Source organism: Camellia sinensis, chromosome 8, assembly GCF_055761805.1.
Source record: "Camellia sinensis isolate YWXY chromosome 8, ASM5576180v1, whole genome shotgun sequence".
NCBI lineage: Eukaryota > Viridiplantae > Streptophyta > Magnoliopsida > Ericales > Theaceae > Camellia > Camellia sinensis.
Genome location: NC_138968.1, coordinates 159641483 through 159658455, shown reverse-complemented (window position 1 = coordinate 159658455; position 16973 = coordinate 159641483). Strand labels below are relative to the sequence as shown.

The window sequence follows — 16973 nt, the reverse complement described above, 5'->3', positions numbered from 1 at the left end:
TTGACTAAGTTGATTGGGATGGTTCAGCCTCGGCAGGCCTCTTCTCGGCAGTGGAGGGGGTCTTTTCACTCTCAGCGAATTTTGAAATAAGCAAGGTGTCCTCAGTGTCAATCTGAGTCACCGTTGCCTTGGGCTGAGCTTTCTTCAGTCTTTTAGGCTTTGGCTTTGGTAGAGGCTGGGATTAGGCTGGTTGAGCGTAGACCGTGTCGGGGATGTCGGCTAGAAGATCTTCTGTCACTGTTTTCTTGCGGCCCATCTCCGCAGCGATTGCAGTTTGGCGTCGGTGTCGGCGTTGAGATTGTGGGATTAGTTGTGGAGCTGAGGTAGATGGCTGCTCTGCTGGATAGAGGTTGACCCTTGATCTGGCCGAGATGATGAAGTTGTTGGAGGTGTAGTGGCGGACGGAGGAGACTTGCTCTTCTTCTTCTTCGGAATGTCGGGAAGAACTGACTTGTAAGTCGGGATGAAGTTGAGCAGTAAGAGAGCTCTCCGTCTCTGAACTGGCAGATCCAACAGCTTCTTGAGGTCCTTACTGGAAAAAAAAGACTTGCGAAAGTCCTTGGTGGCTGTGGAAGGGCTACACGAAAGAACACAGACGTTAGAACATACAAAAAGAATAAGTTTTAATAACTTGAAAAATAAGTCTATGTAAAACTTGGTTCTTACCATTACCCTCTACGAATACTGTTCGGCTAAGAGGGTAGAGATGAAGGTCTTCATTTGGAGCGAACTCCCAGTTGCCCGAGACAATGAAGTAATTGTCTCAGGCTCCCTTGTTGGAGTCTGGGAGGTCGGCAACAAGTTTATATTATGTGGACCTCGGTTTAAGATAGTAGATGTAGTCTTTTTCTAATTTAAGGCCATACATGGTATAGCAATACTGGATGTCGGCAAGGGTAACCCTAGCTTTCTTGATTAAGGCCGAAATGTACGTCATTGAGGCCGTTAATTAGAATCTCTTAACTTCACTTGCTGGTCAAACTGTATATTTTATGTGTGTTGAGTGTCAATCAGGTTGTACATTGTCGGAGCATAAAATAAACAAAAAGACAGAATTTGGGCAGAGTTGACTTTCCCGCACGTGCGTTGACTTTTTCCACACGTGCGTTGACTTTCCCGCACGTGCGTTGACTTTTTTTGGGAAAGTCAAACTTGACATTTTAAACCTGTTTGGACGAGATTGGAAGGATAAAAAGGCAAGTAAAAGGCTGGATTAGGGTTCGGAAGTTGTTTTGACCAAAAGAGATAGGCTAGGGTTTTGAAGGGAGAAGAAACAAAAAGCTTCAAGGATGTCTCCCATGGTGGTTTTTTGTCCATCTACCTCCTTTCACTCCTCCATGAGTGGCTAATCTCCTTTTTCTAGGGTTTTGATGAAACCCTAGCCATGTAATTATTTAGTTTTCTTTTTAATTTTTAATTATGTAAAGGTTTGAACATTTGTATGGTGATTTAGAAGTTTGTTTTATATAATTTTCATTATTCTTTCGAATATTTGACTTTCTGTGATTGTTAAATGTTATCCATACAATTGTTTTCTTTTCCTTCACATTCAAGGTATGGGACGAACCATACTACGAGGAACGAGTCGTATCACTACCTTAGTTTAGAGTGAACGGTTCGTATTACTTGAGATGGTTCGTGCTCGTACATTGAATGTGATGATCTTCTTGTTAAATGCTTTGAGCTTGTAGTTGCGAAGCATTAATCCGTTCAAACCATAGCATAATTGATTTCAATTGGAAACCCTAATTATGTGGTTAGTGGTGAATTCTCTACCCTAGGATTTTTCCCTAATTCAGTAAACCCAATTTCATTTATTATTGATAATTTAATTCCTTAGTTTAATTTATTCGTTATTAAATTAGGTTATAAACAACCAAGCTTTTTATCAAAATTAATTTAGGAATTTGACAATTAAATTAGTTTAATTTCACAATAGTCCCTGTGGATCGATACCTAGACTTGCCATTATTCTGATAGAATTTGGTATAGTTTAGTATTTAATTTTGGTGTGTTCAACGACCCATCATTTCTCTTTTTTGGCTAAGGCAATTATACCATTGATAACTCGGTAAGAGTTAATGGCAAGCTGTATCAGGTTCAATTTGTAGTAATGGAGAACTTCTCGAAAAAGGATGTCTAGTGGAAACCTAAGTCTACATTCTGTAAAGGCAATGACAGGGAAAGGCATGAGGTTTTCATCGAGCATGATGGAGTCGTTTTCCCCGGCCAACCTCAAGTGAACGTTGGTCGGGATGTCAAACTCCTGCCTGAAGTATTCTAACTTAGTTGGGATGTCTACCCTATGCCTCCATATATCCATGATATCGGCTTGGGGGAAGGTGTTGGAGTTCAAAAGGAAGTACTTTTGCGAAGGTTTAAGGGACCTCGGCTAAATCCTAAATGTGCACTGTGGTCAGAATTTGTGAGGGTCTAAGAGGGATTCGTTTCAGTTTTCCCTAAGATTTTTGAATTCTACGACAAAACTCAAACCTAATTTTAGGCAAATGAAGGTTGAAGGCAAGGATCTGGAAAAAAACACAGCAAACAGAAACAGGAATGTGATTCAGAATCAAGAATAATGATGAATTATCAAGAAAACAGTGATAAAGTCTGTGCAGGTGTGTAAGGCCAAGAACAGTGGTAAGAATCGACTAATATACAAGCAGTATAGTCAATAATGGATTGGGCAAAAACAGAATCATGGAACAAACATGTTCAATACATGGTGGAATTCAAGATACAAATACATGAGCAGGATTGCATAAGTAGCGAATGAAGCCGTGGAGATCATTAAAGACGAACAAGAAACTAAATCAAGAAGTTAAATCAGAGAGAAACAGTGACTGACCGAAGAAAAAATGAAGCCGGTGTTGAGTACGCTGGAGTTAGATGATGGTAGCGAACGGAGAAGATCAGTAAGAGCCTCGCCGGAGGAGGTGAACGGCGATGGTTACAGAGCTTGAAGAGTTTGAAGCAATGGCGGATTTGGGAGAGGAAAGAGAAAGAGTTTGCACGAGAATGAAGATGCAAAAGTGAAGCGACGAAGAGAGAGGGAAAAGTTTTGTCAAAACTAGAAACGGAGGCAAAAAGGCAATTAATGTGCCTAAGACGACGTACATGTCAGACGGCGCATACAAAAAACGACGCGACTTAGTGGCGCATATTAGGTACAGCCCAGAAGGAGAAAGACGCGGGGCAAGAACGGTTGATTTGTTATACGTGACAGCTCATACGCATGAAGGAGCTCTTGAATTTCTTGATTTAATGGAGCAGTACCTCAGCTTGGAGGATGATCTCGGCTGAGAAACTTAGACAAACCTGGTTAATGGTTCTGAGGCACTGATGAAAGCAGACTATAGGTCTTGGTCATATTGAGTCGACGAATGATGACCTCGGTAATGACGGATAAAGCGAACTTAGCCGATGTGCTAAATGAAAAGAATGATATAGGTTCCATCACATCAGGATGTCGAGGTAATAGAACCTAGGGGCAGTTGTGGGAACATAAATTTTGAATGACGACATGTGGCCAAGGTGTCACCGAAGTGCCAGCCGGGGTGCCACGTGTCCTGGTCATGATGCTGAGATGATCTCGGCTAGGCCGAGGTTATCTGCGAGAATACCGGAATCCAGGATAAACGAATAAGGGACAAGAGTCTTAGAATGAGAGAAGACTTCAGTTTGGATAAAGATAAGATTCTTAGAGAGTTTATCACAATCCTACTGGGAGTTCAAGACTAGCAGCAATCCAGAGTCTATTGAAGCTAGGCTTTTATTGGGACTAGGTTTGTGTTGGCTATAAAAGTGAGATACCCTCATGGGTTTAAAGTACGCTTTTTATATTCTGAATAGTGAGTTAATCACTTTTGCTATTTTTTAGAGATAACTGACTTGATCGTCGTAGTGCCCCTAGGTAGACGAACCACCGCGGGATTCTTATCTTTCTGTGACAGGTTGTTTGGGGTTAATCTATTCTGCTGGTGCTCTCCAGCTGAGTTCCCCTTTTTGGTAGTGTGGTCGGAAATCAACACACACACAGTAAGCAATCTATGTGATCTCTTTCTCTTCAATTTTTTTTCCAACTTTTTTCTCTGGAATTTGTTAGAAATCTGACATAGAATAAAGCTTAAGACCCCCAGTGGGGGTACTGGGGATCACTCCTGATTGGCCAAAAAAAAATTTTTTTTTTTTTTTTGGGTTTCAGCCACTGACAGAGCGCCGTGTGGCACTGGGGGTCACTGGGGGTGCCCCAGCTGGGGGTCGGAATCACGGCCGATCTGACATAGAACCTACAATCATGCCCTCAACTACTTTCAAAAAAAAAATTTACTCTTAAAAATTGAAGTAGTTAGTTGAAGAAAAAGATAGAAAAAATGTTTAAAATAGTTAAAAATAATTATTTTTGAAGTATTTTATTTATCCGTACTTTGGATAATGTAAATATAATCACTCGCCCATAATTGTTTTGTTGATTTTATATAATAATATTAAGATTTAACAATTCTGGAGGAAATAGAAAAAGAAAATTAATCAGTGTGCTTGGTTTGAGTTTTTTGAAATAAATTTTTTGAAAATTGAATTTTTTGGTTTTCGTATTCTTTTATTTTTAGTGAATATTTTTAAAATTTAACTTTTTATTTTTATTTTTTTAGATGCACCTTAGTTAGATGTATCTAAAAAGTAAAAAAATTGTGAAAAAATATTTTAAAAAATTAATAAATACATAGAAATATAAAAAATGTACTGAATTCTTGTATTTTTGATATTTAGTGAATTTTTAAAAGATTTTTTTTACAATTTTTTTACTTTTTAGGTGTGTCTAAAAAGTAAAAAAATTACTTAAAATATTAAAAAAAATCAGTAAAAATAAAAATATACGAAAAATAAGAAAGTAGAATTTTCTGAAAAACGTTTTCTAAAAAATGAAAACAAACAAGCTTAATCATTTTAATCAGAAGTGAAATAGTGTGTAATTTTTGTTGGGTTTTGTTATACAAAAGAGTTACACTTTTATATGTTTATAATGATTCTTAAGCTTCCGTTTGGGAAGTGGGTTGTCTTTTTGACTTTTTGACTTTTTTGGCTATTTTAGCTTGGGCTTAAAAACTTGGTTTGGGAAGGACTTTTTGGCTTTTTGGCTTTTTTAAGTTTTTTTGTGAGAGAAGAATGTAATGATTATGGGTTGGATGTGATGTTTTGTTTGTTATGGCTAAAATAGCCTATTTTGTTTTTTGTGGCTAAAATAGCCAAAAAAGCCTGCAAACCCACTTACCATGTGTGCTGATTTTTAATTTAAAAATTTTAAAAATTAAAGAAAGAAAGAAAGAAAAAACTATGATTGCGTTTGGTAGAGTTTTATAAATATGATTTGAGAGTATGAGTTGTGTTTTAATTTTGTAAGTTGTGGAATTATGATTTGAATGTAGAAAATGTATTTGGTTATGGTTTTGAATTGAATTTTGAATTGTATGTGAAATTGAGTTTTGAAAATTTGATGTGACATATGAAATAAGAAAATTTGTTTGGTGATGAGTTTTCAAAACTTAATTCAACCTATAATTGATAATCAAACACACAACTCATAACTCGATATCCGTATTTTTGATCAACAGTCATAACCAAACTATTTTTAAAATACTCAAATAAAAAATGATTTTTTTTCAATTAATTGTTTTTAAGTAATTTTTTTGAATAATTTTTTTTTCAAATAATTTTTTTTAAATAACTTCTATGTCAATTATTTTATGTCAATTAATTTTTCCGTCAATTCATTTTTTAAGTCTATATAAACATTAAAAATATTTTAAAATTATTTAGAAAATTAAAATATTAAAAATATTTAGAAAATCAAAATATTAAAAATATTCCGAAAATCAAAATATTTTTATGAAAATTAAAATATTAAAAATATTCCTATAAAATAAAATAAAATATTTAAAATAAAATAATAATAAAATATTTAAAATAAAAATTAAGTTGTTTTTAAATTTTGAAAAAAATTTTAAATTGTGTGTTTGATTATGAATTTTGAAAAGTAATAATTATAATTTAAAATGAATTTTAAGAAATGAGTGTTAAATTATATTTAAAAATTACAATCAAATACAACACTCAAATCCAATCATTAGTGAAACTATATTTTGAAATCTAACCAAAACCTATTTCTTACATTTCTTTGATTTGATAGAATGAAGAAGAATCCCCCAAACGACCGCCATTTTAACATTTAGTTTGCATTGTATTTGTACCCAATAGACAAACATTCTAAGGTTGAATTTGATACCTTTTATCCACAACTAAACTAAACCAATCCTTTGTCATATGCGGCCAACAAGCAACAAAACACAGCAAGCGACGGAGAATCGGTCTCGACTATGTGGCTCCCACTTCTCCCATAAACCCCTTGCGTTCTCGTCTTTCCCCCAACAACAGCATATTTGCAGAGTTTTAGAGAGAGAAAGTGAAGGGGGGAGAGAGAGAGAGAGGGGATTGCGCTAGATCGTCTCGTCCAGAGTTGAGATCGGTCAGTGATCGATTGATCTGTATCAGATTCGATTCATGGACGAGGTGATTACAGCAGCCGATGTGACGTCGTCGTCGTCGCCGCCGTCGTCTCCAGCTGCACTCCTTCCTCCCAACCTCCCTCTGCTCTCTGCATTCCTCGCTTTCGCTATCGCCCAATTCCTCAAGGTCTTCACGACTTGGTCCGTACTGTTTCTCTCTCTCAATTGTGTTTAGGGTTATGAACTTTTGTTACTTGAAGAGTTATTATGTGAACTGGAATTATAGAAAAATGATATGGTCGATTCGAATTTATTCTGAGTACACTGAAGAAACAATAAGGAAATTGGAGACATAGCAATAAGTGTTCACAATAATTTCTATACTCTGTCGGTTGTGTATGTAGGGTGTTGATTGTTTTGAATTTTTAAATGCATTTTAGGTGCTGTCTATGGCAATTCCTGTGTGTTAATTCTCATTATCATTTTGGAGTTCTGGTACTAAATTATTGTACAGTTATGCGATTCATTGATACCTACCCTAGTTATGCATTTGACGTGGTAAAACCATGCTGTTATTTGAAAATTATAGAAATAAGCCACTGGCATGGTGAGAGCGAGTAACATATACTCATGTGCACAAATGGCATTCCTTTCAACTTCAGCTACTTCTGTAGTGAATGAAAAGCTTTATCCTAACAGATTTATTGCATGTGTATGGAATGTCTTGCCTGTTTCTTTGTGTTCAGGAGATGGAGACCCTCGGACTGATAATTAGAGACTTGTTGTGTTGTGCTGCTTTTCCCATGGTATTTCTTCCTAGTGTAGTACCCATAATTTTAGGCCCATTGGTGCAGACTGGAGATGACAATCACACGCCTTTATAAAGTTCTATTTTTAAAAATTTCTCCGTACTTTCCCATTGTTCAGTAGAGACGATAGTACAAAATTTTATCAGAATGCTTAATGCATGCAGGCCAAGCAGATCCGCTAGTTAGCTTATATTAGACTGCTAATTTAACCCCTTTTTTTTGGTAAGTAACCAATTTTATTACTGAAAAAGAAAGAATATACAATGTACAATAAATTTCAAGACTCAACCCCAAAGTGCATACCAAAGTATAGCCAATAAGCCGACACCTCCCCATTATGAGGGAAATGCACAAAGTAGCCTGGAAAGAAAGTCTAGCCAAAAGACAGAGCCATAACAGTACAAAAGGCAGAAAAACAACATTTAAAAATAAAAATAAATAAAAAATTGTATTTCCCTCGTAAGTTTGAAACTTTGAATCTTCTAATTGAGTTTCTTCTGGTTTTCACTCCGTGACAAAGGTGGGCTATCCATATTTCCCATTTACTCCGCCTTTTTGATGGATATGTGTCTTTGATTCAACAACCATTTCAATGGCACCATTCGTATCCTCTCATCGACACCACTCACGAACTTACCGTAAGCGGGCTTACATTGAGAGATCACATTTTCATCCATGCTTTTAACACTACCTTGGGAAGATGTACTGAAAGCCATACCCTTTATAACTCCATGTTTCACAGTTCTTGAATAAGTATAACAAAATAGTTGGATTTTGAAGTCAAATTACTTGGTCCATGCACTGTAATGTTCTAGGGGATGAGATCATGAAGTTATTAAACCTTTATAATAATACTATTTAGGTTAAATTATACTTGGTATTTCTCATCTTATTTCAGAAATTTTGATTTAAGAGATCTTTTTGGGTCTCTAAAACCATAAAAATAAACCACTTTTTCAAGTATTTTAATAGTTCCATATTTCAATCCTCTTGCAATGCTTTACTATTTTTTGTTATTTGATTGTTGGAGATTCATTTAAGTTGTAAATTTTAGTAATTGCAGCAATGGAACTTCAAATTCGATTGTTTAACTGCATCACTATTCTCCTTGGGATGGATTTTGGTTGCTTCAGAATTCTGAGCTTTATGGAAATTGATCGAACTGAAGAACTCAATGCATATATTTTTCTGGTGTAGTAGCTCATTGTTTTCAACATGTTTCTCCTAGATGATCAGGTATACAGAAAAGAAATGGGATTCTAAAAGGATGATTGGTTCTGGTGGAATGCCGTCATCACATTCTGCCACTGTGATGGCTTTAGCAGTAGCTATAGGTCTGCAAGAAGGAACAGGAGGACCAACTTTTGCCATTGCAATTGTCTTGGCATGTGTTGTACGTATCTTAAAATCCGGTTTTATTTTTCCTATTTGTTTCTAGTTTCTTGTTTCTGTTCTGGCATTCTTATGTTTATTATTTCTGAATTCTCTGATGGCTAAGTTATTTGCAGTTTTTTATATTGCATTTGAATTGATTGATTCCATTTTTTATATTATGACATCTTTACTTGAGGCTTTATTAGATTTGAAGCTAATTTTTACAAATTACAATAATCATGTTGTTATGATATTAATGTTTTTGCTTTTGTAATATGTATCTAGGTTTGTTCTAAAATTTGATCAACTCTCTGACAAGGTTTTCCGTGTACTTATTTGAACATCCTTGTGATCTTGTTGAAATTTGTGCAGGTTATGTATGATGCTTCTGGGGTCAGACTTCATGCTGGTCGACAAGCCGAAGTAAGATTGCTTATCATAATTAAAGAGAGATGCCCTTTTAGGAATTTTTTATTTTTTATTTTTTATTTGTAATAAAAGGTGCATCAAAAGAGAGAATTAATCATACAAAAGTCTAGAGTACTCAACCCTGCAAGAATCATCTAGGAATTCTTTTATCACTTACAAATTTTGTAACAAGTATTGAGTTTATGTGCTCATTGGTGTTTTTCATTGTTCATTTCATTTTTAATTGCTGCGTACATCATTTATCTATCCACAGTAGGATCTATTGGTGTTTTGTATCGATATTTACAATTTCCAGTTGGCTGTTCTTTCAAGTTATCCACCCCACAGTTTCCTTCCTCTCTTCATTAATTTCCTGAAGTAATAGATGCCAATATGTACTGCCTGATACTTGAATAGATAACTTTGGAAGGCACATCCAAAGGCTCAAAAGTGTCTAGAAGTTTGAATCAATAGATGATTTTGCCAGCAAGGATCTTTTCTGTTTATCTTTTCTCATTTTGCAATCTATATCGGGAACTTGCTGTTCAACTTTTTAATTCTTATGGTAGATATTCTTAGGAAATGTAAGTCTTTTATTGCCATGTAATCGAGTTCAATTTCCTGTTCAATTACTTAACTTTAATATCTTGAGTTTTGTTTTTTAATGTCACATTTTCTTTCTCCCCATCCATTTAACTCTTGTTACAAGTAGAGTTTGAATGCTTTTCCAATCCTTGTCCCAATTGATGCTGTGGTTATGGCTATTACTTGGAAAGAAAAACTAGGAGAAGTCTGTAAGAATGAACTAGATGGTTGCTGTAACTATGCATTGCGTTCATCAGACAACTTGCAGAAGTGTTCAAGTGTGCTCATGTTGTCTACACTTTATTTGATATATGGACCAATGTGTGGTGTGGTTCTAACTGTAATCAATCTTTTGTTTTATTATTAGGCGCCGTTTGTTTTGAGAGATAGAGGTTGGATTGGGATTGAGATGGAGGTGGGACTCACTATATGTTGTGTTTGTTTTGGGAGATAGATGGGGGATTCATAATCCCATGGGATTAGGATGGGCCTTAGGCCCCGTTTGTTTTCAGAGGTAAAATGGAAAGGATTGATGGTGAGGGGATTGATAGTGAGGGAATTAAGTAAAATTGTGTTTGTTTTGATGATAGTTGTTAGCGTAGGAATTGTTAAATTATTTTTATATAAAATAATAAAACAAAAAAAAATACAAAAAATTAAACATTAATATTCAAAAAAAATGCCCAACATGTAAAAAATAAAAAATTTCTAGTCCGGCGGACTATTTTTCTAATACCACCTCCACTTCTTCAATCCCAATCTCCCTTCCAACCTCCATCCTAATCCCTTCCTCCATCTCAATCGCTTCCCCAACTCTACAAACACAACACTAAATGGGTCTCACCTCCATCCTAATCCCATCCCTACCTTTACACCCCAAAACAAATAGGGCCTTAGTGTTGGGATTGAAATGGAGGAGGTGGAGATGGTATTAGTGTCACGATCCAAATCCGCCCCTATGGGTTTAGTATCGTAACCGGCCAGTAATCCTTGGATTACTAAAGGCCTCTTGACAGATTAACATATAGTTAGAGGTTTACGGAAGTAAATATACAAAATATACGTAGTTCATTGAGCTGTGAAGACATACATGAGACGTATAATTTTAAACTTCTATAAATTTACGAGTGATGTCAAAAGATATAACATTTACATATCACTCCTAGAAGTATAATATCAGAAATCTTGTCCAAAAGCTTAACAAAACAGACAAAGTCTAATATGATTACAAAAACAGCCACAAAACTTGACTTCATTCGGAACCTCCTCGGGAGGCACAAAGGTTGGCTGATAAAAACTGAAACATAGACCGTCAACTCTGGGCCTGGTCACGTGCCTGCTCACCTACATAGATAATATAAATAGTGAGTTGAAGTCCAGTGAATAATAACAAAGTAAAGAATTTTAATGAATGATGCCCATCACAGACTTCAAATCTCATGGTAAATCAAAATCATAATCAGGTAGCAGAAACAGAATCATAGTCTTATCCATATTCAAATCATGTATGGTACATCCATTAGCATAAACATGTCTCTTTGGTCAAGCATATCAAGTTCCATGAAGGACCCTCCGGTACCGGGTAACATATCTCATATATCGACCACGATATTCTTTCCTCCAGGCGAGGGCCTGTGCCACGATATTGTTTCCCCCGAGCGAGGGCCTGGGCCATGATATTATTCTCTAGGCTAGGGCCTCATGACCATAAGCCACAATATTATGTCCCCTGGGCGAGGGCCTCTGCTAAGGATACTACAATTTCATTTCAAAGAAAAGTTAACGTAGCGTTTCAGAAAACTGATCATTTCATATTATCAGAAAATAATTATAGTCAAACATAACTTTACAGAGTTATTACTCACAGATAACCAGTGGCTCCAAATAGATGAGTAGAGTAGGTAATTCACTTATCTTGAGGTGCGTGACCTACATAACATGACAGATACATACGTTGAATGTGCACGCTCGGATTGAACATAATTTATTTCTTTTGTTCTTAGTGTGTTACTAGCCTTTAACCTCATTATAATGTCTTAATCATGGCCTAGGAATGCCTAGGATGGAATAAGGTTGCAAAATTGCACTTGAAAATGTTTTTCAAAACTTGCTAAAAACAGGGGTCTCACTCGAGCGTAGCTTCCTTTGCTTAAGCGGACATATTAAATATGAGTGGTCACTCAAGCGCACACTCCTTCGCTCGAGCGGTCTGCAAAATGTGAAAAAGTTCTGGTTGCGTGCATTTTCCGCTCAACGCTCACTCGAGCTTGAGACACAAGTCCTTGCTCGAGCGCAAGTCTTGTCGCTCGAGCGTGCTACAAAACACGTAAACTTCTGAGAGCATGCAATTTATGCTCAAGCCGCCCTTTTGTCGCTCGAGCGGGAATGTGAAAATAAAGGTGGTCGCTCGAGCGTGGAAGCAAAATTCTGGGTTTTTCAGATTTGCTTCCAAAGTTCAAAACATGAATTCAACACTCCAAAACTCATCCTCTTGGGCCAAAATTCCGGAAAACATTTAGGAACTCACAAACATCATGATTTAAAGATCATTTCATGAAATCAATGCCCAAAAGCATGCCAATTGTTCACAAATTCAACTTAAACTTTATGGATGTTCTAAAAACATGACATGCATGAAATGATTTAAGTTTCAAGTCTCCAAATCATGATCAAATGAAATGAGAGGATGTAAAACATGATGAATTCCTACAACTAAGTTCAATTTATGACATGCATGAGAGAATTTCTTAGTAAACATGCTCCAAATATAATGAAATGTACATGCATGTATGAATTGATCTTCCTCTCTACTTCTTAAGCTTGATTCTTACATCTCATAGTTAAATTCACTTGAATTCATGGATGAATTGACTCAATTTCAAGACTAGAGACTTGGCTTCTTACCTTAGATGCTCAATTGGGCCTTAGGTGCTAAATTCTTGAGATAGATGATCAAATCTCCAAAGTTCTTCTTCTTTTCTAGCAATTCCTTTTAATTGAGTTCAATTCTCAAGCCTAGGACCAAATCTTCCTACTCTCTCCCTCTCTCACGTTTTTGGGCATCAAATTGAGGTAGTGAGAGCAAAAATAAACTAGTAAAGTCAAGTGGGTCTTAAATAGGCTTCATGGAATTGATTTAATTAGTTTTGGCTTAAGCTAAGCTAAGTAACATTAATTATTCTAATTTAATCGTTCCAAATCGAATTTTAATTAAACTTATCATAAAATTCTATAAATTCTACATAACACATATACTAAGTCAATTTCTGTATCGAATGCCAATAAGACCTTTAATTCGCAGAACAAAGTATAAACATGAACAGATCTTTTTACGTCAAACAGATATAAACACAAAATGATGCGATGCACATGTAATTAATTCCAATTTTGATCTTAACAACTTATTAGACATAAGAAATCATGGTTTAACTTTAATCATGAGTCAGGATTGTTACAATTAGGAAATCAGTCCCGTGGGATTAGGTTTTTTGTTTTTTTTTTTATTTTATTTTTTTATTTACATGTTGGGAATTTTTTTTTAACATTAATGTTTAATGTTTTTGTATCTTTTGTTAAGTAAAAATCATAATTTTATTTGTTTTAATATTTTTTTTTTTTTATAAGGTAATAATTTAACAATCCCCACATTAACAACTACCATCAAAATAAACACAATTTTACTTAATCCTCTCACTATCAATCTTCTCCATTTTACCTCTGAAAACAAATGGGACCTATTTCTTTCCGATAAGAGAGTATTTCCCCTCACTATAAATCCACTTACTATCAATCTCCTCCATTCTACCTCTAAAAACAAACGGAGCCTATTTCTTTCTGATAAGAGAGTATTTATTTATTACCAAAAAAGTAGTACATGATTAAGGAAGGCATTCCTTTCATTACAAGAGGAGCAGCTAATGATGCTAAAAAAACGTAAGGAAATATTCCAATTCTTACAAACTGAAAAATTAAGAGCATAGCATTTGACTGCATGAAATTGAGAGGATCTAATCCTGACATTATGCTTAATTTGTTGCAAAATCAGAGGAGGGGTTCTGTGAAGACCTCTGAATGTTCTCCGATTCCTTTCCTGTCAAATGTAATAGATCATTGCAGCCAAGCAAGCTTCCTAACAATATTATGAAAGCTTTTTTCACTAAATTTGCCAACCAACCAGTTAACTTCAGCCTGCCAAGAATGATAGGGCTTACCTGCATATCAGGTTCAGCTCTTTCTCTCTCATGGCTGTTACTGAAATTACAGGTAGGCATTTGTATAAGTGTTGAGGTTTTGCTATTTTACGGATTTTGAGGTCTAGGAGAGTTTTTCTTCTTTCACTGCAGCTTCCCTTTTCTTTCTTCCGTTTCTTCATAATTATATATTGCTGTGTTTAAACTTTTTTCTCATCTAGTTTCGGACTCGAATAAGTTTTCCAATTCTAATCTGAACATTGGTGTACTATTGATTTGACTATGCATGCAAGAATTTATGCAAGAAGGTAAATAGGTAGATATAGATGTGGAGCATAAAACTTTTTATGTTATTGTGTTCTTATGTCTATCTCAATCCATGTCAATCCATGCTATTTGCAGTTGTTGAACCAAATTGTATGTGAATTTCCTCCAGAACACCCTTTATCCAATTCCAGGCCTCTGCGTGATTCACTTGGGCATACTCCGCTTCAGGTTCATTAACATTATGCTCTAAATGCTTATATCTTAATTTCTTTAAGGTTGTAATTTTTTAATTTTCTTTTTCATTGAAATTGTAATATTGTACACAGTTACAAGAAAAAACCCTTTTTGTTGCAAACTTTCAACTTGATTATACATATGTACGATAGTTAATAGACATAAAATGTTGATGTAAGCTCTGAAGAAATTGAGTTGGGATTTAAAATAAGGGTCATGACAAGATATATATGAGTTTGTGCTGTAGTAAAATCTGATGATATTGTGATGGGAATTCAGAATGTTTATTATCATGTTTGGTCTACTAAAAAAAGTAACAAAAAATACATTGTAAAAGGTATGTCATTCACCATTGTAAGGAATGCTTATTCTATATGGGAACTAAAGAATGATCATTTCTTTATTCTATTGAACCAAAGACTACCTAAGAATCCAAAATACGCCTCTGACAAAGGTTTTGACTGCTAAAACCTTCTGTGTTACTCTCCTATAGAAATTTCGTCTTCCAAGTGTGGAAGAAATTTAAAGTTCTTACGTTATCATAGAAAAAAAGTAGGTACTACTTTTGGAAAATATGCTGTATCCTCCATTCTACACTTCTTGCCACTGTTGTTCATGTCATTATTATTTTTCATTTAGAAATAGCTAAGCAGTTGGTTGGTTCACCATTCTTTTTTCCACATTGATAGTTTTAGATTTATTATAAATGCTGTCCTTGAAATGATTTCCATAAAATTAGATGGAGCACAATGCTGTGCTTGATTTCGAATCCTAGGAAAAGGAAACTTTAAATATCATCATTAACTCTCAAATCTCAACCTATTATTAGGTTCCAGAGTTATTATTTATTTTTGCATGTTGCTTGGAAAACATATTAACCACAAGCTTACTGTATCTTCTTCACTTGCAATTTGCCACAAAATACAGTTGTTAGTGGCTCTCAGTGTGTTGGTCTTTCTTTGTTTTCCATTTTCAAAAGGGGAGGAACATGACCAAAGAAGAAAAAAAAATGAAAATCATCCTCAAAATGGCTTATTGAGCTTTCATTATATTTTTCCCCTTAATAAAACATAAATAAATAAAAAAACTAAGTTTAGCAGCAATGAATTTTCTTTGGTGTGGTACAGGTTCTTGCAGGAGCCATGTTGGGATGCCTAGTAGCATATCTAATGAAGAACTCCAATTAGGTGGGTGGCGGACCATGCAGTATCACTGAGACCGATTCAATCTCTGTGTCACCAATTTGTTGTTGTAGATAGATATGCATATCAATATTAGCTAGGAAGATTATACAGGACTGCTGTAAAATCAGCTCTTAATTGCATGAAGTAAGTTAAATTGGATAGTGTTTTAATATTAGTTTCTGTTGATGTTTATACAAGTAGTATGTATGAAAGTATATGTACTATTCCGTGAATGACTCTTGAAAATTAAGAGATGCTTGGTGGGTTTTTGCTGCATCAACTGCGGATAACTTCATATACATTGTTGGACTTAATTTTTAATTACTCAAGTTTTTAGGATATTTGGTTATTTAACATGGTGTTCGAGCAAAAGTTGAAAGAGTTTGTAGGTTGAAGTTTCTCTGTTTGCATTTGTTCTTCATTTGCATTATGCTCTCTGTGTGTGTGACTATTTTTATGAAGTCAATAAACATTTGCGATGTGGAGTGCGCAACTTTGGACCAATTGGAGTCGCTGATTTGTTCATACACTCATTGAAGAGTTTCATTTTCTAGCTCTTTTGCAATGGATGTGACAAATGATTTTTTTTCTTGAAAGTGATAAATTATTTAGTGGTCTTGAGATGAGCTCATATGACACTCTAATTTAATATTTATTAATTAAAATAGTAGAATTCAAAAAAAATTATTGAATATTTGGAGACAGTTTGACACATGACAAATGTGTGGAGTACTATTACAGCACCACCAAATAACGTCTCCTTGAAAGGGGTTTGAGGGGGTTAAGTCGTTGTACTCAAGGCACAATTGGGCTATTGTTTAGTAATGGGATACACCTTAGTATCAATTTCTATGATCTGAATAGATTATCTTGTAAGATTTATTGAGTCAATTATTCATATAAAAAGTAAATTGATTGAATATTAATGATCATACAATCGATATATATATATATATATATATATTTTACAATTTAATTACCAAATTCAACCTCAAATTTTAGATTAAAATTTATACATCCAAACATATTATAATAGTCACCATCCCCTTCGATAACTGGTCTTGGCTTTGGAAGATTCGAACATCGCCTAGAATATCCCATTTCCTCTAGCTCACTCTTCATCAATGCCTTAGTACCAAAGACAACCTCTGCCTCCGCCGAATCACCAGCGACTTTACCTGTGTCCTCGCTACCTTATCCAACCCGAAACCACCACTCACGTCCCTAGGGACTACAAATTTGCCAAATACTTCTGGGATGCTCTCCAAATCCCAACCTATGCCCTACCTTCTTTCGCCCACCCTCTTGCTGGTTGGATTAAATCCAACTGTACTTCCAACCTAACCCGCCATTCATTTGCCGATTAGTCAATTCTCTTTCCAATCTCTTACTGGTTCATTTGGAAAAATTGAAATT

At 35.1% G+C, this 16973-nt stretch overlaps 1 protein-coding gene across 3 annotated transcripts; it reads left to right on the top strand.

Moving 5' to 3' along the window:
* The first annotated feature begins 6132 nt into the window (after window positions 1-6132).
* On the top strand, window positions 6133-15852 carry LOC114320098 (uncharacterized). Of its 3 annotated transcripts, none has more exons than XM_028267198.2 (5): window positions 6133-6707; window positions 8552-8708; window positions 9062-9112; window positions 14275-14367; window positions 15501-15852. In XM_028267198.2, the coding sequence occupies exons 1-5, from the start codon at window positions 6562-6564 to the stop codon at window positions 15558-15560; spliced, it is 507 nt and encodes a 168-aa protein (XP_028122999.1). In that variant the 5' UTR covers window positions 6133-6561; the 3' UTR covers window positions 15561-15852. The 3 variants fall into 3 exon arrangements, with proteins under 3 accessions (XP_028122999.1, XP_028123000.1, XP_082740061.1); XM_028267199.2 differs by having other exon boundaries at window positions 6171-6707; window positions 14309-14367; XM_082883935.1 differs by lacking the exon at window positions 6133-6707 and adding an exon at window positions 7091-7312 and having other exon boundaries at window positions 8544-8708.
* Window positions 15853-16973: the final 1121 nt, after the last annotated feature.

Excerpts from the sequence above, each read along its gene's own strand:
- LOC114320098 (XM_028267198.2), top strand. The coding sequence starts at position 6,562 with ATGGACGAGGTGATTACAGCAGCCGATGTGACGTCGTCGTCGTCGCCG. Across the intron at positions 9,113-14,274 it reads ATGCTGGTCGACAAGCCGAA|TTGTTGAACCAAATTGTATG; the intron begins GTAAGATTGCTT and ends TGCTATTTGCAG. Across the intron at positions 14,368-15,500 it reads TTGGGCATACTCCGCTTCAG|GTTCTTGCAGGAGCCATGTT; the intron begins GTTCATTAACAT and ends GGTGTGGTACAG.